The sequence below is a fragment of the Engystomops pustulosus genome, chromosome 6 (assembly GCF_040894005.1).
Source record: "Engystomops pustulosus chromosome 6, aEngPut4.maternal, whole genome shotgun sequence".
Classification (NCBI taxonomy): domain Eukaryota; kingdom Metazoa; phylum Chordata; class Amphibia; order Anura; family Leptodactylidae; genus Engystomops; species Engystomops pustulosus.
Genome location: NC_092416.1, coordinates 99,821,798 through 99,849,187, shown reverse-complemented (window position 1 = coordinate 99,849,187; position 27,390 = coordinate 99,821,798). Strand labels below are relative to the sequence as shown.

General features: G+C 41.6%; 1 protein-coding gene across 2 annotated transcripts in view; it reads right to left on the bottom strand.

The window, feature by feature from the left end:
* CACNG8 (calcium voltage-gated channel auxiliary subunit gamma 8) overlaps positions 1-27,390 on the bottom strand; it is a 174,896-nt gene that overhangs the window by 105,813 nt on the left and 41,693 nt on the right. Inside the window, exon 2 of one of the 2 annotated variants that reach the window (XM_072110475.1) lies at positions 6,768-7,323. The exons of the other annotated variant lie outside the window; for it this stretch is intronic. Coding sequence (XP_071966576.1) covers positions 6,768-6,990 — 223 coding nt within the window. The 5' untranslated portion in view covers positions 6,991-7,323. The remainder of the gene's footprint in view (positions 1-6,767; positions 7,324-27,390) is intronic. 2 annotated transcript variants of the gene reach the window in all.

The following is a 27,390-nucleotide window of genomic DNA, read 5'->3' as shown; positions in this document are numbered from 1 at the left end:
ACGTGCCGCTGGATCGCGAATGGGCCGGGTAAGTAAATGTGCCCCAATGTGTGTGTGTGTTTCCCGTATGTGTGTATATGCTGTATATACTGAATGTGTGTGTATTTGCTGTATGTGTGTATATACTTTATGAGTTTGTATATACTCTGTGTATTAGTGTATAAATGTATATGAGTGCATAAATGTGTGTGTATATATGGGTGCAAGTATATGCGTGTAGAACTTTATATGTGTGTATATAGGTATATAAAGGTGTGTATATATCAGTGTTGGGGATGTATATGTGGCCCCAGTATGTAGAGGTGTTACTGCGGATGAGGCGGCTGTATGTAGCTGTGTTACTGGGGGCAAGGTGGCTGTATGTAGCTGTTACTTGGGGCGAGGCGGCTGTATGTAGCTGTGTTACTGGGGGTGAGGCGGCTGTATGTAATTGTGTTAATGGGGATGAAGCGGCTGTTTGTATCGGTGTTACTGGGGGTGAGGCGGCTGTATGTAGCTGTGTTAATGGGGGTGAGGCGGCTGTATGTAGCTGTGTTAATAGGGATGAGGCGGGTGTATGTAGCTGTATTACTGGGGATGAGCCGGCTGTATGTAGCTGTATTACTGGGGATGAGCCGGCTGTATGTAGCTGTATTACTGGGGATGAGCCGGCTGTATGTAGCTGTATTACTGGGGGCGAGGCGGGTGTATGTAGCTGTATTACTGGGGGCGAGGCGGCTGTATGTATCTGTGTTACTGGTGGCGAGGCGGCTGTATGTAGCTGTGTTACTGGGGGCGAGGCGGGTGTATGTAGCTGTGTTACTTGGGGCAAGGCGGCTGTATGTAGCTGTGTTACTGGGGGCGAGGCGGCTGTATGTAGCCGTGTTACTGGGGGCGAGGCGGCTGTATGTAGCTGTGTTACTGGGGGCGAGGCGCTGTATGTAGCTGTGTTACTGGGGGCGAGGCGGCTGTATGTAAATGTGTTACTGGGGGCGAGGTGGCTGTATGTAAATGTGTTACTGGGGGCGAGGCGGCTGTATGTAGCCGTGTTACTGGGGGCGAGGCGGCTGTATGTAGCCGTGTTACTGGGGGCGAGGCGGCTGTATGTAGCTGTGTTACTGGGGGCGAGGCGGCTGTATGTAGCTGTGTTACTGGGGGCGAGGCGGCTGTATGTAAATGTGTTACTGGGGGCGAGGCGGCTGTATGTAGCCGTGTTACTGGGGGCGAGGCGGCTGTATGTAGCCGTGTTACTGGGGGTGAGGCGGCTGTATGTAGCCGTGTTACTGGGGGCGAGGCGGCTGTATGTAGCCGTGTTACTGGGGGCGAGGCGGCTGTATGTAGCCGTGTTACTGGGGGCGAGGCGGCTGTATGTAGCCGTGTTACTGGGGGCGAGGCGGCTGTATGTAGCCGTGTTACTGGGGGCGAGGCGGCTGTATGTAGCCGTGTTACTGGGGGCGAGGCGGCTGTATGTAGCTGTGTTACTGGGGGCGAGGCGGCTGTATGTAAATGTGTTACTGGGGGCGAGGCGGCTGTATGTAGCCGTGTTACTGGGGGCGAGGCGGCTGTATGTAGCCGTGTTACTGGGGGTGAGGCGGCTGTATGTAGCCGTGTTACTGGGGGCGAGGCGGCTGTATGTAGCCGTGTTACTGGGGGCGAGGCGGCTGTATGTAGCCGTGTTACTGGGGGCGAGGCGGCTGTATGTAGCCGTGTTACTGGGGGCGAGGCGGCTGTATGTAGCCGTGTTACTGGGGGCGAGGCGGCTGTATGTAGCCGTGTTACTGGGGGCGAGGCGGCTGTATGTAGCCGTGTTACTGGGGGCGAGGCGGCTGTATGTAGCCGTGTTACTGGGGGCGAGGCGGCTGTATGTAGCCGTGTTACTGGGGGCGAGGCGGCTGTATGTAGCCGTGTTACTGGGGGCGAGGCGGCTGTATGTAGCCGTGTTACTGGGGGCGAGGCGGCTGTATGTAGCCGTGTTACTGGGGGCGAGGCGGCTGTATGTAGCTGTGTTACTGGGGGCGAGGCGGCTGTATGTAGCTGTGTTACTGGGGGCGAGGCGGCTGTATGTAGCTGTGTTACTGGGGGCGAGGCGGCTGTATGTAGCTGTGTTACTGGGGGCGAGGCGGCTGTATGTAGCTGTGTTACTGGGGGCGAGGCGGCTGTATGTAGCTGTGTTACTGGGGGCGAGGCGGCTGTATGTAGCTGTGTTACTGGGGGCGAGGCGGCTGTATGTATGTAGCTGTGTTACTGGGGGCGAGGCGGCTGTATGTATGTAGCTGTGTGTTACTGCTGGGATAGTGGAAAGGAAGCAGGAGGACGTGTCAGTAGGCTACACTCAGTGGGGGCCTCCACCAGATTTTGCACCCAGGGGCCCCCACCAACCTTAATCCGGCCCTGAAACAAACACAATTAAATGCTGTGTAAACGTTGAAGTGATGTAAACACAAATTTTATTTAACCCATTAGTGACCAAGGCCTATTTTTCAAAGCCAGAATGTGTCACTTTATCTGGTTATAACTTTAGAACGCTTTAACTTACCCAAGCGTTTTTCAGTTTGTTTTTCTGCTACATTTTGTAACTTCAAAATGTTCTGTTTTTCAAACTGACACTTAACATATCTCAGTTTTTTGTTGGCGTTATTTTAGAAGTGTTCTTTTGTTTTATTATGACGCTAGTAAGATCACAAATCAAGCAGCATTCTCTCAAATTTTCAAGAAAATTTTAGAATCACTTATTTTAGGGACCATTTCATTTCTATAGAGGTTTTGGAAGTTCTGTTAATAGAAATCCCCACATATCACCCCATTAACTTCACCCCTCAAATTATTCAAAACAGCAGGGAGGAAGCTTGTTAACTCTTTATATATTTTACAGAAATTCTAAGAAAATGAAGGTTTGATTTGGAATTCGCAAATATTTATCTTTAATACTTTCATTTAGCATCAAAATTAACCCACATTTACTGACTAAAAGTAGAAAATTCATCTAGGAATATATTGTGCAGTTTTTTTCCGAGTAGGAGGACACACCACCTGTGGATGTAACCCACTGTCTGGACACATGGTGACACAATGTTACCAAAATATATTTTCACAAGTGGAGCTTTTGGATTGCATTTCCAAAATGCCATGTGTGTGAACGTGGCCTCAGGTACCACAAACCCAGAGAATTTTTAAACTTTTTATCATGTGGTATATGGGGCATATTAACCCCTTGCCACTAATGGACTTTTTCCATTTTACTTTGATTATGGCTCCCTACTTTCCAAAATTAATAACTTCTTTATTTTTCCATGTACAGAGCGGTATAAGTATGAGGGCTTGTTTTTTTGCGAAACTAATTGTACTTCCTAGTGATGGTATTTTATACTCCAACCCTTGTACTCGGAAGTGGAAATAGAATTCGAAATGGAGTAAATTGACAAGAAACCACATTCGCGCCATTTTATGGCGGGCTCTGTTTTTACATCTTTCACTGTACATTCCAAATGGCATCTCTACTATATTCTTTGGTTTGGTATACCAAATTATATTTGTTTTATTAGGTGTTAATAGATTTTACCATTAAAAACTTATGTTCCCCAAAAAATTATTAGCTTTACCATATTCTGACTCCAATTACTTTTTCATACTTTGGAGTACGGAGTTGGCTAAGGTGTCATGTTTACAGGATAAGCTGATGTTTTCATTGCTACCATATTTGGGGCTGTGCAACCTTTAGATCACTTTTTATTATGTTTTTTATGTGTTGCATAACGGCATAAAAGAGTCGATTCGGACATTTGAGCGCATTTTTCCGTTACGGGGTTTACCGAATAACTGTTTTTATACTAAAATGTATTAAAACATAATAAAACCTATATAAATTTGGTATCACCGCGATCGCACCGAACCAACGAATAAAGTAGGCGTGTTATTTGGAGCGAAGAGTGAAAGTCGTAAAAACTGAGCCCACAAGAACTAATTATGTCAGCGCAAATGTGATGGGAATATAAATGTAATGTACAGTCCCAGCCCTCAGTATATAGCCTGCAGCCCCTACCCCCAGTATACAGCCCGCAGCCCTTCCCTTAACCCCCCACATATAGTAGCTGACATCATTACGCAAGCAATGGCATCACACGGAGACACGAACCCGAAGCCGGAACATCAATGGAAAGAAGAAGACCTACCATGGGAAGGGGGGGGGGGCATCAGAAGGTGAGTACACATTTGTTTTAATAGACTTAAGTGTAAGCAGAGTTAGTTTTTTTTCAGCACATTTTTTGTGTTGTATTCTCGAGTATATATGGTAATTTATTAATTTCATTTTTATTCAATTTTATTTTTAATTATTTTTTTTACTTTTTTGTTAGCTCCACCATGGGGACATGAACAAGCAATCATCTGATTGGACAGGTTAAAGACCTGAATATTATTTCACTTGCTCTCTATGCCAGTTTTAGATGCTTCTACTTATGGACTCATAAGTGCTTTTAGATGCACTGGTCACTGCAAATATGTACAGTGGGTACAGAAAGTACTTTACATTTTTCACTCTTTGTTTCATTACAGCCAATTGGTAAGATTAAAAAAGTTATTTTTTGCTCATTAATGTGCAGGCACTCTGCACCCCATCTTGACAGAAAAAACTGAAAACAGAAACTTTTTGTTAATTTATTAAACAAGAACAATGTCAATGTCTTCTTATATCTCTGTATTTGGCTCCATTCTTCTTTCCTTCCATAGCAACCAGTTTTTCTGTCCCTGGAGTTGATAAACACCCCTAAAGCATGATGTTGCCAGGTCAAGGAAGAGTTATGGTTGCCCCAAACTTCTTCTATTTAGGGATCATGGGGGCCTTTGGAAATTCTTTTGTAACATTGTCCAGATCTTTGCCTTGTCACAATTCTGTCTCTGAACTCCTTTGGCAGTTCCCTAGACCTCATGACTCTCATGTGCTCTGACAGGTGTGTATCTTTCCTTATCAAGTCAAATCAGTTTAATTAAACACAACTAGACTCCAATCGAAAAGAAAAACCATCTCAAGGAGGGTCAGAGGGAAATGGACAACATTGTGAGTTAAATATGAGAGTCACAGCAAAGGGTATGAATGAACATGTGATATTTCAGTTTTTATTGTTTAATAAATTAGCAAAAATATGTACATTTCATTTTTTTGTCAAGATGGGGTGCAGAGTACACAAAAATTAGCAATTTTTCTTTTGGGATCTTGCCAATTGGCTGCAATGAAACAAAGAATAAAAAAATGTAAAGTGGTCTTAATACTTTCCTTACCCATTGTATCTCCATCACCTCACTTAATCTGTTCTTATTCACAGCTGCTGGCAAATTTTACAAGGTTTTAAAATGTCTTCCATTTGTGAACAGTGTTCATATGTGGATAGATATTTTATGACAGGAAATTTCATTTTTGGAATCAGTCACTGGCCAACAAGTTTATTCAAGAGTTATGGGCAGTTTATTTTCTCCATGATTTTTTGGAGCTCATATTATTTACACATTCTGCCACCAAAACTTTAAAAACAGTTTTAATCAGTAAACTTTTCAACTACATTTTATATATAGCACAGATAATAATTGACTTAAATACTTTATTAAGAAAATCTATTCCTGTGTCCTTCATTTTGCTTACCACTTGCTGTTGTTTTTGCATTTTATTGTTTTGCTCATTTTCTGCATTGCAAATTATACTTAATAATGTCAGTATATGTTTTAGTACATTAAAAAAAAAAAAAAAACTTTCTTATGCTTTGGTGTATGGACCTGTGTAAGTTGTCATCTTTTGCAAGCCGAGTTGTCATTTTCATTGCTAACATTACAACTGTACTGTCCTATGACAGTATGACAAAACAACAGTGATGGTGACAAGATGGTGATCTGTCATTCACTGAAGACAGGCTGCAAAAGCCAATTACACCTGCATTGCAAAGATGCCTTCTTTCATTTTCAATAATAATTGTGTGTATTACCTTACCTAGCTCCCTGCCAGAATTCTGTGCTGAGTATTGGGGAGCTTTGTTTTAGATGTATTTAAAAAAGACAGTTGTCTTATCTGTGCCTCTTCAGCTCCCAGTCCACACCTCCTTCTCCTTCACTTACACAGGGACAGATCTCACCTCCTGGAGAGATGACATCAATGGGGTGGGGTGTGGTTGTAAACAAACAGAGAAGCAGAGGCTAAGAGCTAAGGAGTGATTGAGCAGCACAGATAATACAAGTGTTTTTTTTTAAATGCATCCATTTAATGCATGCCTTAACTCAGCTCAGGGTTCTGGCAGGGAGCCACAACATCTTTGCAATGCAGGTGTAATAGGCTTTTGCAACCCTGGTGAAAGGTTCCCTTTAAGCAGTTTCTGGAAATCAGCTCACTGTCTACCTGCACCAAAGACAGCTGATGAGATAAGGAACCTGATAATGTTCTAAATGACTTAATTCTTTGCCGACAATCTCTGAAAAGACAGAGAACATGGAGAACAGAACTATGCTACAGAGAAGATGATTTATTTAATAGAGTATATTTCAAAGTTTACTATTAACACCTGCTCTATTCATTTCTAAAATACAAAAAATGCTTCAAAGGTTTAGTTACTCTCTAAATAAGGATACATATTCTAACATACAATGATGCACTTAAAATAATAACATATGGGTTTGTGGACCCTAATTGAAATTACTGTAAGTATGGGGGGGGGGCAACACATTTACATATTCTCTTTCTATTAAAAATAAGATAAAAATATACAGTTTCTTAAGTTGCACTAAACACAAAGGAAAAGAGAAAACACTACCTTCCAAGCAGCAAATTCTCCAGAGACCAGAATGTGTTAACCCTCCAGGGTCTTTCTTATCTTTTTGTGGCGTTTCCTCACTTGATATATTAGTGGTATTGCAAATGAAGGCCCTGGCATATAGCCAGTAATCTGTTCCTATTGCGATTGTCATGAGCCCGAATGCAGCAAAAGCTCCTACCGTAGTCAGAAGGATCTGAACCCCTTTCTCACACCACACCATTCTTCCTTCATTCCACCTTTTCCACGACTCCAGGGTGACAGATTGGGGGTTTACGATTCACACAAGAAATAGGTTTGAGTAGAAGAAGCTCAATTTCTTCTTAGGACAAATTTGTGTTCTTTGGTTGGTACTCTCTTCTTCTGGCTTTGTTTTCCCTTAGGTCTTCAATGTCAGCAGGAGCTCAAATGCTTTTGCCAAAGGACAATAGAAGCCACTGAATCACTCAGGACTATCTTTTCAAAAAGCCTCAAGTTGTGTTCCATTGACTGTGTAGGCTCAGATCTGTATTGCTCGACGTCAAATTTTATAAAATTCTCTTTGCATCACAAGTACCTGTACAAGATTAAGAGACAAGTATTGTCACTTTTGCAATTTTCTTAATTCCCATCACAAATAGAAAACATATTTAATTATTTGGAAAATTACTCCAAATACAGGGGTGGCTTTTCTCATTAGTGTTGAGAATAGGTCTCTGGTAATCAGAGCCAAAAATATACAAAGATCCAGCTTCTTGTTCAAACCAGGTAATCCTCTTTTATTGGTTAATCTATAACTACATGTGACACAAAAGAGTTAAAACAGTCTACACATTTCTGGTGCTCATCATGTTTAAGGGTGCTGTGACCACTAGAAACACACAGGGGCACATTTACTAAGGGCTTTCTGGTAGACTTTGCACATTCTTTCTAGTGGAAATTGCTTGCGCAGGTATTTAAGAAGTGCCTGCACCACAATTGTGATGCACGCAGCCCTTTTGTGGTGCAGCTGCACTAGTCTCCATGCAACACAAATTAGAGGGCGTTCTGGTGCTCACTCGGACCGTGCGTCGGATTTAACATGCAGGTCTGACAGAAGTGTGTTGCATGCTCCATGTTAAAGATAGAACCAAAAAAAGTGGTGCACTCTGTTGGGCCAGTTCAGGGAGTGCCAGATTCATGATGAACAGGTGCCAGAAATCATGAATCTGGTGCACACTGCATTATACAGTGGCAAGCCACACAGTGCAGTTTGAACCATTCTTAGTAAATGTACCCCATAGACTGTGTCAGAACTCTGTTGAGATCAGGTTTCAGGCTTGTGTGCTGAAAAATCACACCCAGAGCTGCCTGTGATTGACAGCTCCCAGTGTGACCCTGATTTTGATGTCTCAGACTTATGTTGGTTTTCTCTGTTCTAGTGTGAACACGGGTATATATCTGCATTCTTGTTACCCGTCCTCTCCAACATCCAGCAGCTGTCAGACAAAGAAAGTCTTCCTTGTCATCTTGTAGGGTCATTCAGGGACCATTAGTTAGGTTCCTGATAGCGGATTCGCCTTTTTTCATGGCAGCTTATCTGTTGCATACAGGGCCTTGGCCCGTAGGGACTTTGCAGGGTGAGTTCCCCACCACTTACCCAGTCTGACAGCTAGCGCTATGCCTGGTTGTGGTTGCGCTATTGCTGGACATGTTCCTTATAGACTGTTTTTACTCTGTGTTACATGGAAATGAAAAGTCGTGGATGAACCAATAAAATAGGCTTACTTGGTTTGAAGAAGAAGCTGGATCTTTGTGCATTCCTATCTCCGATGAAAGCTCCACTGAGGAGTTTGGTCCGTGCTGATCAGCGATGTGGTGGGTAAATAGGTGAGCTTGGATCTTTTGTACTTCCAGCCAAAGCCATAAAATTGTTTAATCTGTTTTCATCTCAAATATAAATTTAAATAAAACATTAAGGTAATTCATTTTTTAAGGAAAACATTTTTTCTTGGGTCTATTTTTGTATGTTTGCAAAATGTAAGGTTTTAAAATTTTCAGTAAAAAGAAAATTATTAGCTACCTTTGTTGTTCTTTCAAAACGTTTACCATTCTTCCATAATGCTTGATTAAAGCCAGACATACATCTGGCTACCTTGCCAAACTCCTATACACACATGCACACTCAACCCAGGCAAAGAGTAAACATGTACTTAGATAGCGGAGAAAGTTTCTGGAAGACTCCTTTGCAAGTGCCTAATCTCACCAAGGACATTTACAAGACATGGAAAAGTCTTAAATCCTCACAGCTTTTTTCTGGCTTTTCACTGCTCAAGAGGATCAGGAAGTTTAATCTAGCTGCTGGGTCACTGTCCTCTCTAACATCTATCATTGGTTGAAAGTAATAAAAATGGGCCCTGACAGGTAATCCGACCTCAGTTCTCTTCTTAGAAAACATTGGTTAGTTGTTATAAACATCAAGTTCTGATATCTGCCAAGCGAGATGCACACATGAATTCTTTGGGCTTTTTAAAAAAAAAAAAAAAGGGCCACCATGCATTATAACAAATGAGCATTGCTTGTAATACAGCAAGAATTTACATATCACAATACACTTGCCAGATATATATGTTCATTTGTTTCAGTCCTACTGAAAACCCACTCGGGTCCTTCTGTCACAGGCCGGGGGGTCAGTAAGATCACAAGAACTTGAATGGTTTATTCCTCAGTTGGCCCTAGGGGCCGTATGGTAGTCTGGTTTGGGACATATATTGTAGTAATGTAAATAGTATTCGTAAACCTTTAAAACGATAGACAAATAACACATAACCTAAAACATATAACAGGCCTAAAGTATTAATGTGTTGGGTGTCAATCTTGGTAGTATGAGCTCTGCGTCCACTTATCCCATTGCATTTGGAACATTTTAAGTTTTTTGTCTGAATAGCAATAGCTTTTTCATATCCACAAATCTTGTTAACTTGGCTAATCACCTCATTTAACCCCGGACATGCTGGTTCTTTCCAGTGTCTTGTAAGTACCATTTTTGTGGCAAGAAGTATATGGGCAGATATGGTCCTGTCCTTAAGTGGTAATTCTTTTAAGTTCATTAGAAGCAGAGCTGTCGCCGGGGAGAAAACTATGTTATTTATGCTGAGGCTTTGAAGTAAATCAAAAGATTGTTTCCATAAACCTTGAATCTTGGGACAAGACCATAAGGTGTGTACCAGGGTTCCCTTTTGTCCGCAGATGCGCCAGCATCCCGGGGGGGAAGAGTGGAATATTTTGCTTAACCTGGCAGGGGTAAAGTACCACCTCATATGAGTTTTAATAATTGCTTCTATGTGGGAGACACTGCGAAATGTGCTATGTATCATTGTTAGAGTTTGTCTTTTTTTAAACTTATCAATCTATTCATAAGCAAACTATCAGACCCGTATTATTACACTTAAGTCGAGGAAGACACCATTCCCAGCTTAAAGAAGTATACAAGAATATTACTTGATACAGCTGTTAAACAAAAAAAAACATCACCAAAGAAGAGACTAAATTTCCTTTTATTCCATTTCCCAACATGTCCTTTTTCTATTTTCTCCTGAAAATACACAAAAATGACTAAACAGCACCTGATCGCCCGATTATACTGTATCATTGGGTCCATCACTAGCAATTTATCACATTTTGTGGATCTTTACTTGCAACCTTATTTCATCAAGATCCCTAGTTACTTCAAGGATTCTAACCAGCTAATAAATGAACTGAAGAATATAGACTTACCTGCATATTATTCCCTCTAACACTAGATGTAAATGCATTGTACTCAAATATACAATCAATAGGGTACAGAATGTATTAACAAGTTCCTATCGAAAGATCCAACTGTACTTGATAACTTTAGGGAACTACTATTAGAATTCCTTACATTAGTGCTCAAGAATAATTATTTCACATATGGACCTACAATATACCATCAAAAATGAGGTACGGCGATGGGCACAAGAATAGCACCTGCCTACGCCAATTTATTTATGGGTGTTTTCGAGACCCAGTATATAATATCCACCCACCATTTCAGCAATCACATTTATTTCTATGGGCGCTATATTGATGACCTGTTTTTGATATCGACAGGCATAGAAACAGAGGCAGAACCCTTCACAGAGTACCTCAATACTAATAACTGGGGGATATCTTTTCAAATAGAGTATCAAGAAAAATCTATCACCTCCCTATCACCTCCCTGGAACTACGCATTAATGAAGGATCTATATCTATGTCCACCTTCTTTAAGAATGTGGAGACTAACAGCTGTCTGAATTCTGAAAGTTCCCATTTTAAAAAGTGGAAAGAGAACATCCCCTATAGTCAATACAAAAGGGTGAGGAAAAACTGCACAGAGCTGTTCGCTTTTTAAAGAACAGGCATCCATTAAAAAAAAATACTTTTTAGATAAAGGTTACCCACCCTGTGTTCTAAAACAAGCATATCACAAGACCTTAAGTCTTACCCAACAGGAGTGCGTATTGAAGAAAAAAGGTGTAAAAAAATATATGATCAAAATTAGAATAATGAGAAATACACTTTAAATTTCATTACCGTGTAAAATGATAAAACTAAGGAAATAACTAACATCCTAAAAAACACTGGCACCTGCTGGAAAAAGATCATTTATTGAAGTGAATTGAATTGAATTGTAGATGACCGCACAGGCATCGCCAGAAACGGGAAACAAACTGGACCCCACAGTCCGAGACAATGTGCAGGGGAAGTCCATAAAGTCGGACATCTTGGAGAAGTGGTTGGTTACCACCCAGGTATTACTCAAGGAAAATGGAAGATCGGTGATAAAGTCCATTGCCACATGATTTGACAGGCAGCTGTGTATCGGTAACAGCAGAAGAAGGCCAGCAGGTATATGATGAGATGGCTTGTTTTGAGGCAAAGGAAGTGCAGAAACCCAAAAAATCCTGTACATCCTTTACCAGATCTGGTCACCAGTAGAAATGGGAAATGAAGGCGGCAGAGCGCTGTACACGACGGTGCCCAGTCACACCAGAAGAATGTCCCCAAGTCAGTATCCTTTTCAGAAGGGGAGGTTGGACATACGTCTTGCCAGGAGGAAGTTGCTGAAGGTCCACAAGAGCAGCAAGAACCAGCCATTCAGGAGGAACAATATGTCTGGGAGCAGTATCTTCTCCAAGAACATTCAAGGAAAGTTCTTCTCTGCATTCTTCTCTGCAGGACGGACATGTATCAGACAGTTGAAATGGTAGAAGAAGAAAGACCAACAAGCCTGTCTTGGATTGAGACACTGGGCAGTCTGAAGGTACAGGAGGTTTTTGTGATCAGTATAGATACTGACTGGATGATGAGCACCCTCCAGAAGATAACGTCATTCTTCCAAAGCAAGTTTAATAGCCAGAAGCTCCGATCACCAATAGAGTAGTTCCATTCTGCGACTGAAAAGGTCTTGGAGTAGAACCCACAGTGAGAGTTTGGTCCTTGCGCCTTTTCTGGGTGAGAACGGCTCCAGCACCAACGGATGAGTCATCAACCTCTCAGTGTTAGGCCAGGTGAGAATGGGAGCAGATTAAAAGGCATATTTTAGCTTTTTGAAAGCGTCTTCAGCTGCCGGAGGCCAGAGCTTAGAGTTGGCGTTCTCCATGGTCAGCCCAGGAATCTTTGGATAGCTCATAGTCCTACTGGCCGCGGTCATGAAGTACTGCAGAGAACTTGGCAGGATTCATCTGTAGTCTCTTGTCTGAGATAATATATCCAAGGAATGGGAAACAATTCTGATGGAATTGGCACTTTTTGAGTTTGGCATAACGGCAATTGGACCTTAGGCGCCTGAGAACTTGCCGTACATGGGCTTGATGGGACTCAATGTCCACAGAGAACACCAGGATATCGTCTAGATAGAGCCCAACAGTATAAAGTAAGTCGGTATTCGTATATGTATAGTAAGGTATATGTTGTTGACAAACTCCTGGAACAAACGGCATAACAAGGTATTCAAAGTGCCCATCTCGAGTATTGAGGGCAGTTTTCCATTCATCACCTTCATTTATGCGGATGAAGTTATTTGACCCCGCAGGTCCAACTTGGTGAAAACCTTGGCACCACGTAGACAATCAAACAGTTCCGTGATCATGGCTAGTGGGTAGCGGTTTTTCACCGTGACCTTATTGAAACCGCAAAAATCGATGCACGGACGGAGAGGACCATCCTTCCTGGCCACCAAAAAGAATCCTGCAACCGCAGGGGATAAGGACTTGCATATAAAGCCTTTCTGCAGGTTCTCCTTTACGACATGGGCGCGGTTTCAGGAACAGATAAGGAGTACACTCGACCCCGTGGAGGAGATGCGCCCAACATCAAGTCTATTGGACAGTCATAAGGTCGATGTGCTGAGTCTCTCTTTGCTTCTCTGAAAAAACATTGGCAAAGTGCGAATATGGAGCAGGGAGACCCACCAGAGGCTTGGAGGACTTCGGAAGTCAAACGGCGGAGACAGGACAAGGCAGTTCCAACCAACGTGACTGGCATTCTAGTCCCCAGCGGAGAACCTTACCCATCTGCTAGTCGAGCACCGGTGCATAACCACAGAAGGCCCAGAAGAACTGAAGACGTGCATCGGGTTAGCAAATAAAAGGAAAGTTTCTCCTAGTGCAAGACTTGTAGGTATAGGGGTTCAGTGCGGTACTGGGAGAATCTGCCCACTGACTGACGAGATGACCAGTGGTTTCTCGAGACGGACCACAGGAAGATGGTACTGAGAGACCAAGACAGCATCGACGAAGTTTCCTTCCGTACCAGAATCCAGGAAGGCAGAGGCTGGAAATGGATTACTCGTCCCAGAGCTGAGTAGGACGGTATGTTTAAACATGGAGAAGCTTTGTTCTCACCTAGGGATGCTTCTCCCAAGAGCACTAGGTGGGTGCGTTTCCCGGTCGCTGAGGATGGAGTGGAAAGGTCTGAAGGAAGTGTTCCAGTCTGGCACAATAGACTGCTGAAGTCACCTGGATCGTTCCTGGAAACACAGCCGAGCATTGTCCACCTGAATCGTTTCCTCTGCAGCTGTCATGGCAAGCGGTCTTTGGAAGGCAGGAGCCAAATGAGGTAAACTTCGAACCCAGACTTGCCCTTGCTCGAGCCATTGCTTCGCAGAGCGCTCCATAAAACTGATATCTAGAGATATGAGCTCACTCAGAGTAGACAACAGTGCTAAAACTTGTCCCGAAAGTCCCTTTTTAAAGGTCGCAGTCATGGCTGCATCGTTTCAGGCCAGTAGCAAGGGTTACTAGCCTGATGGACAGTTTCCCTAGTGTGTTGCTGGAGTCGTGTCCGGGAACTGCCTTATATACCTGCCTACTCCCATCAGGCCTTGCTGATTATTTCGGTCTTACCTGTGTATCTAGTGCTCTTGCTAGCTTCAAGACTCCTTTCCTCGAGATGGAGCTTGGGAGGAGGCAATGGTGCGTGGGAATGGAGAGGGTCCAGTGGCCCCTCATAAAAGGGGGGGTACTGTAACACCCATGCCAAAACATTGCACTATCCTCAGTTGGCAGATGGTGTTAATTTGTTTATGAACTGTGGCTTAGTGTTTGTGTTTGGATTAACTGAACCACAACCTGCTCCTTGCATTTCAGCCCTGCCCAGCAAGGGTTACTAGCCTGATGGACAGTTTCCCCAGTGTGTTGCTGGAGGCGTGTCCGGGAACTGCCTTATAAACCTACCTACTCCCATCATGCCTTGCTGGTTATATCAGTCTTACCTGTGTATCTAGTGCTCTTGCTATGTTGTTTTGCTACTCTGTGTATCGACTTCTGCTTTGCCTACTGACCATTCTATTTTCTATACGATTCTGTACCTTTGCCGCCATCTTGGTTTTGACCCGGTTTGTTTGACTTCGCTTGTCTTATCTGTGATTTATCCCTCAGTGTTGTTGTCTCTCCCGGTGTGACCTGTCTTAGATCTGTGTTTGTCTTTTGTGCGCTAGTGTGAACACTGGTCTATATCTGTATTCCGGTTACCTGTCCGCTCCACCATCCAGCAGCTGCCAGACGAAGTAAGTCTTCCTTGTCATCTTGTAGGGTCATTTAGGGACCATCAGTTAGGTTCCTGATAGTGGGTTCGCCCTTGTCAGGGCGGTTTATCTGCTTTGGCAGGGCCTTAACCCGCAGGGATGTTGCAGGGTGAGTTCGCCACCACTTACCTAGTCTGACAGCTAGCCTGGTTGTGGTTGCGTGGTTGCTGGACAGGTGCTGACAGTATTGTTTCTGATGGTGACAGTATTGTAAAGTTACTAGTTTTTGCATAGCTACAGATGTGCATTTTCCAATATTCCTTTTGGCTTAACATATCTTATTCTTTTTATCTCTTGTGTGGAAGGAATTGATGTATTTTAATCCATGTCTCAAAAATATTCTGTGGCTATCACAATAAAGCAATATGAAAGTAAGCTAAATCCTAAGGAAAATTAGAGGTAACGTAACCGAAAATCCGTTTTAACATAATTGATAGGTTTTGTTGTCATACCATTTCAATTTTAGTAAACGTGCCTTGTTATGATTACAACCTCACCAAATTTTTATGCATCCAAGTTAATACCTGCTCTGTTCACTTTGTTTAAAAATGTATGATTTTGTTCTATGTTCGTATTGTCTCTATTTTTCTTTCTTTATATGCCCCTCCCCTATTTAGGGGTCTAAATCATAACACAAATCCCACATATATAGCATCATCACACCCGTAACGACCCGTACATTTAAAAAAGAGCATTATTGAAGCCGCTCAATAAACACCGTAGAAAAAAAGTAAAAAAAGCAGCAAAAATTAAGATTTTTATGTATTTCATCCCACAAAAAATGCAATAAAGAGTGATAAAAAAAAACAAATGTACGGCAATGTTAAGGTGGTAACTCAGATTAGTATATATGAAAGTATAGACAAATACCATTGTTACCCTAAGGGTGGCGGGAAGGGTTTGTGTTTTAGCTGTGTTGGATAAAATAACAGTGAATATACCTTTGGTTTTCAATTACTAATTTAAAGGAAACCTACTAAGTAGATCTGATTGTAGATTCTTCCTGCCTGTCTTTGCCCTAATTTTATTTTAGTGATATGTAAATGAACTGAAGAGACTACAGGGTGTGTACTAACCTGGCTGTGCCCTAAGAGCTAAGGCTAGTACATGTCCCAGTAGCCTCTGAAGTTAATTTAAATATTACTAAAATAATGTTTTTAACAAGTTCGGGGATTATTAAATAACAAATAAGAGAAGAGGCAGGCAGGATGAATCTACCATCAGATAGATTCCTCATGATAGGTTTCTTTTAAGATGATTTTAATGATACTGTTATGTATTTATGGAAAATTATTATATCTTTTTTCTATTATTTTGCAATAAAGAAATAAATAAAAAATAGTAAGAGTTAATAATCGTCATAGGCTGAGGCATTTAACCCTCTTGTAGTTGATGTTAATGTTGTAATTAATTGTTTATTATTTAACAGTTTTGGCGAAAAATTATTTCTGCATATTACTGTACAATACAAAGCTGAAAATATGAAATAACATATCCTTCATTTTTCAATTGTTAACAGATATTCCAAGATTGCCACAAAAATGGAGCTAATAAGTAACAATGGAGCTAAGGCTATATTCACACGAACGTATGGGGGACGTATATACGGCCGACGTATATACGGCCGATATACGTCCCCCATATACTCCTATGGGCGCACGGCACCTGTCCTATCTTTTCCCGTAATACGGCGCCGTGCGCCATAGGTTGCTATGGAGAGGGGCGGGGGTGAGCTGCGCTCACCTCCTCCTCCTCTCCCCGTACACTGCCGTTGCCCGCTACGGTACTGTACGGGCGGGCAACGGCAGTGTGAATATAGCCTAATAAGTAACCTGCACTTTTGAAGCAATAAATACCACAGTCTATGAAAAATACTACTTCAGAATCCAAATATCTAATAACTGAAAACTTATGAGACACAGCCAGTTGTTTCTAACACTCAAAAAAAAAATATAAAGCAAGAAACCATCTCACGTGCCAGTCACTACTGAGGAAGGACCAGGAGTTCCCAAAACACATTTGCTCTCAGTGCACATTTATCCAATCACTCTGGGGGAAGATGCTGAACTGGGTAGTACATGAGTACTATGTTTTAAGTGGAAACGGAACATGGGGAAATAGACAGGAGTCATGATAATTGTATAGAGTGGAGAGAAGTGGTCATAGATTATGTGTTGTTGTAGATTATGAACTACTAGTGAAAATTATCCACTAAAGAGATATATATCCCCCTTTATTGTAAATATATGGAATCATTTACCTATGAACATATGAAGTCTTTATTTTTAATTAACCAATTTGTTTATATGTCTATTTATCTATATTTTATAATAATATAAACCAATGTTAGTTTTTTATAATTTAATTAATTGTATATTTCATTTGAATCTGATGAAAGGTTAAAATACCCAAAAAGCTAAGTTTGCATCTCTACATTAAAAATGAGTTACATTTGATTACATGCCTAACTGGCATGTACACTCACCGGCCACTTTATTAGGTACACCATGCTAGTAACGGGTTGGACCCCCTTTTACCTTCAGAACTGCCTCAATTCTTCGTCGCATAGATTCAACAAGGTGCTGGAAGCATTCCTCAGAGATTTTGGTCCATGTTGTTGTGATAATCGCATCACACAGTTGCCGCAGATTTGTCGGCTGCACATCCATGATGCGAATCTCCCGTTCCACCAAAGATGCTCTATTGGATTGAGATCTGGTGACTGTGGAGGCCATTTGAGTACAGTGAACTCATTTTCATGTTCAAGAAACCAGTCTGGGATGATTCCAGCTTTATGACATGGCGCATTATCCTGCTGAAAGTAGCCATCAGATGTTGGGTACATTGTGGTCATAAAGGGATGGACATGGTCAGCAACAATACTCTGGTAGGCTGTGGCGTTGCAACGATGCTCAATTGGTACCAAGGGGCCCAAAGAGTGCCAAGAAAATATTCCCCACACCATAACACCACCACCAGCCTGAACCGTTGATACAAGGCAGGATGGATCCATGCTTTCATGTTGTTGACGCCAAATTCTGACCCTACCATCTGAATGTCGCAGCAGAAATCGAGACTCATCAGACCAGGCAACGTTTTTCCAATCTTCTACTGTCCAATTTCGATGAGCTTGTGCAAATTGTAGCCTCAGTTTCCTGTTCTTAGCTGAAAGGAGTGGCACCCGGTGTGGTCTTCTGCTGCTGTAGCCCATCTGCCTCAAATTTCGACGTACTGTGCGTTCTGAGATGCTCTTCTGCCTACCTTGGTTGTAACGGGTGGCGATTTGAGTTACTGTTGCCTTTCTATCAGCTCGAACCAGTCTGCCCATTCTCCTCTGACCTCTGGCATCTCCACCCACAGAACTGCCGCTCACTGGATGTTTTTTCTTTTTCGGACCATTCTCTGTAAACCCTAGAGATGGTTGTGTGTGAAAATCCCAGTAGAACAGCAGTTTCTGAAATACTCAGACCAGCCCTTCTGGCACCAACAACCATGCCACGTTCAAAGGAACTCAAATCACCTTTCTTCCCCATACTGATGCTCGGTTTGAACTGCAGGAGATTGTCTTGACCATGTTGCCAGTTGCCGCCATGTGATTGGCTGATTAGAAATTAAGTGTTAACGAGCAGTTGGACAGGTGTACCTAATAAAGTGGCCGGTGGGTGTATATCAGACACTGAGTTACTTAACACTCAGCGTCCGCTATATCTGATGCAGTGCTGATGCTGATTCAGCTCGGAATCTGAGCTGAACTGGCATCAAGATACATGGGGTGCCATCTGTAACTAACAGCCGTCACCCCAGTGTAACACCCGTGGTCAGAGTGGCTCCGATTGCTGGTGTTTAACCCGTTAAATGCCGCAGTCAGCGCAACTGCAGCATTTAAACTGCCTTCTGGGGATCTTTCCCCTGCAATCGCCTCCCCCCCCCTCCGCGCCATCTTAAAAGTATTAAAAAGGAATTGAAAAAAAATTATATTTATTTAAAAAATTAATAAATCAATAAAAATGTCCGTAAGCCCCATAATATGTAATGAGACATATAATGCACAAAAAAGTCTAAATCATAACACAAACCCCACATATTTAGTATCACCGCATCCGTAACAACCTGTAGAATAAAACTGAATAATTATTGAACCCACACGATGAACGCTGTAAAAAGAACTGTTAAAAACCTGGCAAAAATTATGATTTTCACCTATTTAATCCCACAAAAAATGTAATGAAAAGTGATCGAAAAAATATGTACTCCAGAATGAGTTCATATTGCAAAGTACAACATGTTCCGCAAAGCCATCAACCAGCTCCATAGCCAAAAAAGTAAAAATGTTATGCCACTTGAAAGACAGTGATGCAAAAATGACAGATTTTTGCCACATTTTTGGGGTTTTATTTGGCAAATTTAGTAAAACATAAGAAAAAATATTCAAGTATAGTATCAATGTAATCGTATTGACCCATAGAATAAAAATAATATGACAATTAGGCTATACGGTAAACACCAAAAAAAAATTTAAAATCCAGTACCAGATTGATTTTTTTCTACTCCTGCCCTCAAAAAGAGTTCATAAATTTTCAAGAATAGGGGTACCAACCCCAAAATGGTAAAACTGGAAAAAGCATCTCATCCTGCAAAAAACATCCTTATCACATGGCCCCAATAACAAATAAAGCTACAATTTTACAGTCTACAAAAGGAGCCAATGAGAAAAATAAAATCCTGGCAGCTGCAGTACACTCTTTCCCTTCTGTGTCTTGCTGTGCGCCCATAAAACAAGTAACGGCCACTTTTGGGGGCTCTCTGTACTCGGAATTGCATAACAAACTGTAATATGTATCTGAAAGAGGAATGGAGAAGGGGCGCTCCTATAGTGCAGTATCCTTAGTACCGGTTGGGCAAGTGGGAGTAGTAGTGAAACTGCTCACCTGTTAGAGTTGTGCTGGCAGGCACAACTCTGTGTAATCGTTTTTGATGGCAAAAAACCGTTGGCGTCCTCATGCAGCCTCGCTCCCGGTGTCGATCCTTACTCCTCTTAGGGATACACGACTCCGGATGGATAATGGACAGTGGAACGCATCACCGATGCGCATAGGGTGGAGCGATAAAATGGCGCTAAGGCTATTCAATGTAATAAAAGTTATTAAGTTTATTTGGTAATATAATATAATAAAACCAATGGGGAGGGATAAGATAAAACAACGCGTTTCGCGCTCGGACTGAGCGCTTCGTCAGGTTCCTATAGTGGTATTGCGTGCAAGATGTAATTTATAGCCGCGGGCAACCTATAGTCATTTCCGGTTAAGGATGAAGTGATTTAGACATAACATAAGTCGCAGTAGACAATAAATATATAATGAAGCCTATACAAAAAATATATACAAATACAAATTACCATCTAGAGTATAAATAAATATTTAAATAAGTTAAAAACAAAATTATAAAACGACAGACTACATCCGGTACCGGACAGACGGAGATAATGAGCATCCCAGGAATGGTCGGTGTGGAGAACTACTGGGACTACAAGTACGGTGAGAAGTTTAGGTCAAAAAGGAATGTGAGAGAATGTAGGGCTACGGAAGCCGATATAGGTCAGAAGGGTGTTCGTGTGGTGTGTGGAGGCTGGAGATGAAAACAGAGGGATTAGTGTTTATAGACTGACACGTAAGTGGTATTATGAAAAGGTATGTATTACAGGATCGTTTCGTTGACCTCATTGAGCCCTTTGGGAGACAACGTATTTAATTTGAACATCCAGAATACTTCTCTCCTACAGAGAGTGGGAAAACGGTTGGGTGTTGTACTTGCAATATGATCAATGGGCATGATCGTAATGGGAAATGACTTGCCGGGATGGGAAAGGGCACAGTGTTTGGAAACCCCTTGTAGGAGAAAATTGTTTTTGATATTCTCCCGATGTTTGTTTAGTCGACTTCGTAGAGATTGAACTGTTCTGCCCACGTATTGGAGGCTACATATTTTACATTCTATTAGATAGATGACATATTTACTCTGACAGGACATATGAGTTTTTATGGTAAATTTCTCTTTAGTGTTGGTACATGAGAAAGTCGAGCCTATTTTAATAGATGTACAGCATAGACATCTTGGCTTTCCACATTTTCTTACAGAACCTTGGTCCCTTGTGATTGCTGTAACTTTATGTTGTCTTATAATACTGGGGGCCAAGATGTTCCTAATCGTGGCTGATTTTCTATAAATTAACTTTGGATGCTCCGGGAGGTATTCTTTCAGAAGAGAGTCATTTTTTAGGATGTGCCAGTGCTTCTGCATAATCCCACGTATTTCCTTAAAGTTGTCATTATATTTTGTGACGAAATTGGTTCCGTATCGGTTTTGTTTCTTCGTGGTGTTACTTTTTTCTGTGCATCCATCTTTCGATATGCACTCTGTTTGTGTCAAGGGTTTCACCTTCTGATATGCATTTTTAAGGAGGTTTTTCGGGTATCCTTTTTCTCTGAAAAGTTTTTGAAGGATCTTAGCTTGTTCATCGAAGGAGGTAACATCTGTGCAATTTTTTCTGATTCTCTTGTATTGTGAGTGGGGTACATTTCTGATCCATTTCCTGTAATGTGCACTCGAGTATTCCAGATAATTGTTCGAATCTACTTTCTTGAAGTGAGTTTTTGTTTTGAAGGTATGGTCCTCGTGGTATACTTCGAGGTCTAGAAAGATGATCTGTTTTTCATTAGTTTCCAAGGTGAAAGAGATGCCCCAATTGTTACTATTGACATAATTGAAGAATTCCACTATCTTTTCTTTGGGTCCTGTCCACAGAAAAAACAGGTCATCTATGTATCTTTTATATTTAATGATATAAGAAGCAAATGGGTTGTTCATATCTGAGATGAAGGCTTCCTCAAAGGCTCCCATGAAGAGATTAGCATATGTAGGTGCTACTCTGGTGCCCATAGCCGTACCTAGTTCCTGGTGGTATAAATCTTTCCCATATGTGAAGTAGTTGTTCTCAAGAACAAGCTTGAGGCAATCTAATAAGAAGGATTTCTTCTCCTCTGGGAGATGATGATCTCTATCTAGGAAGGATTTAACACATTTGATGCCTATACTATGATTAATATTGGAGTATAGAGCATTAACATCCATGGTAATAAAAATAATATTATCATTCCAAGCCATGTCATATAATTCACCGATGAGCTGATCGGAGTCTTTAAGATAGCTTGGAAGCTCGGTAACGTATTTTTGGAGATGTAAATCTAAAAAGTGTGAAATGTTACTTGTGAAGGAACCGATCCCTGAGATGATCGGCCTCCCTGGGGGTTTTTCCTCATTTTTGTGCACTTTAGGCAAAAAATAGAAATATGCTGTGGATGGGAAAGGGATATATAAAAAGGATAATTCATCTTTCGTAATTAGACCTCTTTTTAGGGATATGTCTAGAAAGCTCTTTATCTTTTTTTGTATACCAGGAGTAGGGTCTCTGGTGGTGATCTTTTTGTAATATTTTGTGTCGCTAAGAATGCGCTGAGCTTCTTGGTGATACGCGGAAAAAGTGAGGATAACTATACTACCTCCTTTGTCGGCTCCGCGTATGACCAAATCTTTGTTTTTTTGAAGTGACTTCAGTGCTGTAATTTCATTTTTTGTGAGGTTTTTTCTTGCTCGGTTTCTGACTTCACAATGTGTATTTTTGTCTCGAGAGCCAACGAGTGTGTTGAAATCTTTCAAGACTAGTTGGTGAAACGTCTTTATATTGTGACTCTGCTCCTTCACCGGATAAAATTTCGATTTGTTTTTAATGACACTTGTGGTTTTTCTGTCTGTTTTTTGTGGATCTTTTTGTGAGATATTTTCTTTTTCTTTTTTTAGGAAAAATCTTTTAAGAGTTAATTTTCTAATAAATTGATTAAAGTCCAAAAATAATTCAAACTCGTTGGGTTTAGAGTTTGGACAGAACGATAAACCTTTTTCTAAGAGAGTTTTTTCAGCAGGTTTCAATATATGGTCTGTGAGGTTAAAGATTTTTACTGTGGATTTATTATCGGCAGTGGTGGGGGTTAGGTTGTTTTTTCTTTTTTTGCCTCCCCGTTTGCCTCGTTTGAACTTTTTCTTTTTCGCGATTTGGATGGTTGGAAGAAGGAATGTATTGGTTTCAATGGGGTGTAGCTGTCTCCTAAAAAATGATGGTGACGATCAATGCTTAGATCTTGGGCTGGTTCAGTGTTCGGAGCTAGTATGGTAAGGATGGGTGTAGATACATTAGGTATGTTTACTTGATCATGTAAAATACTTGATCATGTAAAATACTGTGCCCTTTCCCATCCCGGCAAGTCATTTCCCATTACGATCATGCCCATTGATCATATTGCAAGTACAACACCCAACCGTTTTCCCACTCTCTGTAGGAGAGAAGTATTCTGGATGTTCAAATTAAATACGTTGTCTCCCAAAGGGCTCAATGAGGTCAACGAAACGATCCTGTAATACATACCTTTTCATAATACCACTTACGTGTCAGTCTATAAACACTAATCCCTCTGTTTTCATCTCCAGCCTCCACACACCACACGAACACCCTTCTGACCTATATCGGCTTCCGTAGCCCTACATTCTCTCACATTCCTTTTTGACCTAAACTTCTCACCGTACTTGTAGTCCCAGTAGTTCTCCACACCGACCATTCCTGGGATGCTCATTATCTCCGTCTGTCCGGTACCGGATGTAGTCTGTCGTTTTATAATTTTGTTTTTAACTTATTTAAATATTTATTTATACTCTAGATGGTAATTTGTATTTGTATATATTTTTTGTATAGGCTTCATTATATATTTATTGTCTACTGCGACTTATGTTATGTCTAAATCACTTCATCCTTAACCGGAAATGACTATAGGTTGCCCGCGGCTATAAATTACATCTTGCACGCAATACCACTATAGGAACCTGACGAAGCGCTCAGTCCGAGCGCGAAACGCGTTGTTTTATCTTATCCCTCCCCATTGGTTTTATTATATTATATTACCAAATAAACTTAATAACTTTTATTACATTGAATAGCCTTAGCGCCATTTTATCGCTCCACCCTATGCGCATCGGTGATGCGTTCCACTGTCCAAACTGTAATATGGGTTTTGTCTTTTTGGAAATTTGTACATTTTATGGCTAAATGAACGTATAACCGACAAAATCTGACCATTCTAAATTTCACCTCCATTTTGATTTAATTACTATGAAGATCTGAAGGGGTTAAAAAAAAAGCTGTTTCTGATAGTTTGAGGGGTGCAGATTTGAAAATATAATGACTATATAGGGGTTTTTTAATGCTAAATATTTAAAATTTCATTCAAAACATTATTTATCCCCAAAATAGTAAATTCTGAAAGTATAAATCTATCTGGTCCTTCTGCTCATTCATTGGAGCCCACCTGTCTCTAATTAAACTGATTGGACTTGAAGGACGGGCACGTGACGGCATGACGTGAGTGAACGCCGCTGCCTCTCCTCCTCCTAACACCTCTTACCACAGAAGCTCTCCAGCTCTCCTGCCTCTGCCCGATCGGACTATGCTTCTCCCGTCCTTAGCAACGCCAGCCGGGGGAAGAACCGTGGAATAGCGGTGGCTTCCAGAGGCGTGCAGGTGGTGGACGGAGTGTGTCGGCCTCCTTGCCCTCGTGGGTGCCTGCCGAGCGGAGCGGGACCGGTCCCCAGCAACGGAAGTGTATCTGCTACCGGGCTTGACGAGGTCGGGAATGTCGGCGTTACGCAATGACCACGCGTGCTAACTAAGAGTTGCTACTCCTGAGCCTTGCGCTATCTCTCCTGGTGAGCAGCTTGTTTGTCGGTGGCAGCTCTGCCTGATGATGGGACACGGCTGGAGGTGTTTTTCACTGCAGTAACCAGTTGGCGGTATCCCAAAGACAGCAAATGGGTGAAATCAAAATGTTTGTGTGAAACAGCTGACTATGAAGAGCAACATCTGACATGGATGGCGAAACTGGCGGTATAAACCCCATCTCCCTATAACTAATCCTACATACTAAGTCCGTGCTGCCTGCACTTACTCATTAATTGACTAAAAAGCAACTAACCTGGTCACCTCAACTAACTGATTTTCTATTTTCTTCTAATTTTTTTTTCTTTTTTCTTCTACACGTACCTGAACCACTTGCATATATATTTAATAACTTAGCTTGCTGCCCACAGCGGACTTCGCAACTAATCTGACTCTTTTTTTACCCCATGCTTGCTTACGAGTAATTGGACTAACAAGACGAATGAGAACAAGCAGGATTATGGTTGATAAATATTCTCGTCTATCAAGTTGCCTATACTAAGTTTTGTCTTTTTTGGCATTTTCACCTGTATTGTCCTCTAACGCTTTCTAAGAAAAGGACACTGTCTAATAGGTGTAAAAGTAACTATTCAGATATAGATTTTGCTTATGAACAGGGTGGCATAAGGGGTGGCTGTACCGTGTTGTTAAAATGATTCTGCATCGTATAGAAGAAACTGACGCTGTTACTTGGCCTCTCTTTTTCTTTTTGTATCGTTGTTATCTTTTACCAACGGTTCTATGGTCTTACTATGTATTTGTGTCGCTCAAGAGGTCTTAATTTTTTTAATGTAATCATCCCTGTTTTGCACTAACTTTTGTGATTGAAAGCAATGTTGGGACATCCATCAACTTAGTTGTTAACTTTACACTTTACAATTTGAGAATATCAATATACTGAGTAAGAAGGAAGAATAGAAATTTGTGTTGTGTAGTAAACATTGCGGATTCCTCTCTTGTAATGGGTCCTAAGAATGCACAGAGAAAATCTGGGTGGGGGGGGGGAATTGATAAGTTATGGAAGGCATAACCAGCCAAAACCAGACAGACCCCCAAAGAGCAGGATGGGTCGGAAGAGGGCTCTAGGTTTGCACCTATACAGACCGAGGAAGGTCCTGATTCATTAAAAGAAACATTAGCAGAAATTCTTTCAGCTGTAAAGGAAACTAAAATAACTGTGGATGAGTCGAAAGGGGCTATAGAAAAACTGAATGCCCAGGTGGGATCTATACAGGGTGACCTAATGGTTTTCAAGGACGAAATGAATAAGATTTGGGAAAAAACCAAGGGGATGGAAAAAATCTGCAGGAGGAGGAAATTAAAGATATGAGAAAGACAATAGATATTACCAAAAAGGAACAAAAAGGTTACAAGATAAGCTCACAGATCTTGAGGATAGATCCAGACGTTCAAATATTAGAATTGTCGGTATCCCGGGAGGGGAACTGGATAAGGAAATGATTGTATGACACGTTCGGCTAGGAAGGCTTTTCTAAAGCCTTCGGCATTGAGAGAGCACACAGGATACCCCTTAAGAAACCTCCTCCTGGCTCCCCCCAGAGCTATTTTGATTAAACTTATAAGTTCCCAAGACCGTGATTATATTTTATGAAAAAGTTTTGAAATCAGGAAACTGGTCTTTGAAGGCGCTAAGATCGCCATATACCCAGACTACTCTAGAGAAACCCATCAACAAAGAGCCAGTTTTAAAGGAGTCAAGAAGAGACTTCTTGATGGAAAGGTGAAATACGCACTTTTATTTCCAGCTAAATTACGCGTTATTCACCAAGAGATAAGCTGGCAATGTCTTTGTTTTGTTTTTTTTTTGTTTGTTTTCTTTTCTTTATTATTAAAATATGGGTACTAGAATCTTAACATGGATTATCAGAGGGGCTAGTGACAGAGTGAAGCGCTGTCAAATCTTTGATGTAATCAGTAAATATCTCCCAGCTATTGTCTGCCTTTTCGAAACCCATTTGACACCAGAAAAAGTCCATCGGCTTAAGAGAAACTGGGTTGGAAAGGAGTTCCACGCATTCGGCACCTCTTTCTCAAGAGGGGTGTTGGTATTAATACATAGAGATATTGGGGCAGATTTACTTACCCGGCCCATTCGCGATCCAGCGGCGCGTTCTCTGAACAGGATTCGGGTCCGGACGGGATTTATGAAGGTAGTTCCTCCGCCGTCCACCAGGTGGCGCTGCTGCACTGAAAATCATCTGAACGCGCCGGAATACACCGAGCTGGACCAGGTGAAGGTAAGAGCTTCCCAAGCGACACATTTTCGGTTTTTAAATGCGGTGGTTTTTCCGAATACGCCGGGTTTTTGTTCGGCCACGCCCCCCTATTCCCGTCACGTGCATGCCGGCGCCGATGCGCCATAATCCGATCGCGTGCATCAAAATCCCGGGGCAATTCAGGTACAATCGGCGCAAATCGGAAATCTTTGGGTAACACGTCGGGAAAACGTGAATCGGGCCCTTAGTAAATGACCCCATTGATTTCGAGGTAAAGGAAACTTTGATACATAAAAATGGCAAATTTATCTTCTTGTATGGTACATTAAAGGGCTTGGAAGTTATCCTTGCTTTTGTCTATATTCCACCTCCAGCCTCACTAGAAGTAATTTACTTATTAATAGAATTCATAAAATCTAGAGATCATTGCCCCTTGGTGATAACAGGGGACTTTAACATGGTAATGGATGAGGCAAAAGATAGCCTGAAATTGTCCCAGACAGCAGCAGTGGGAAATATTGT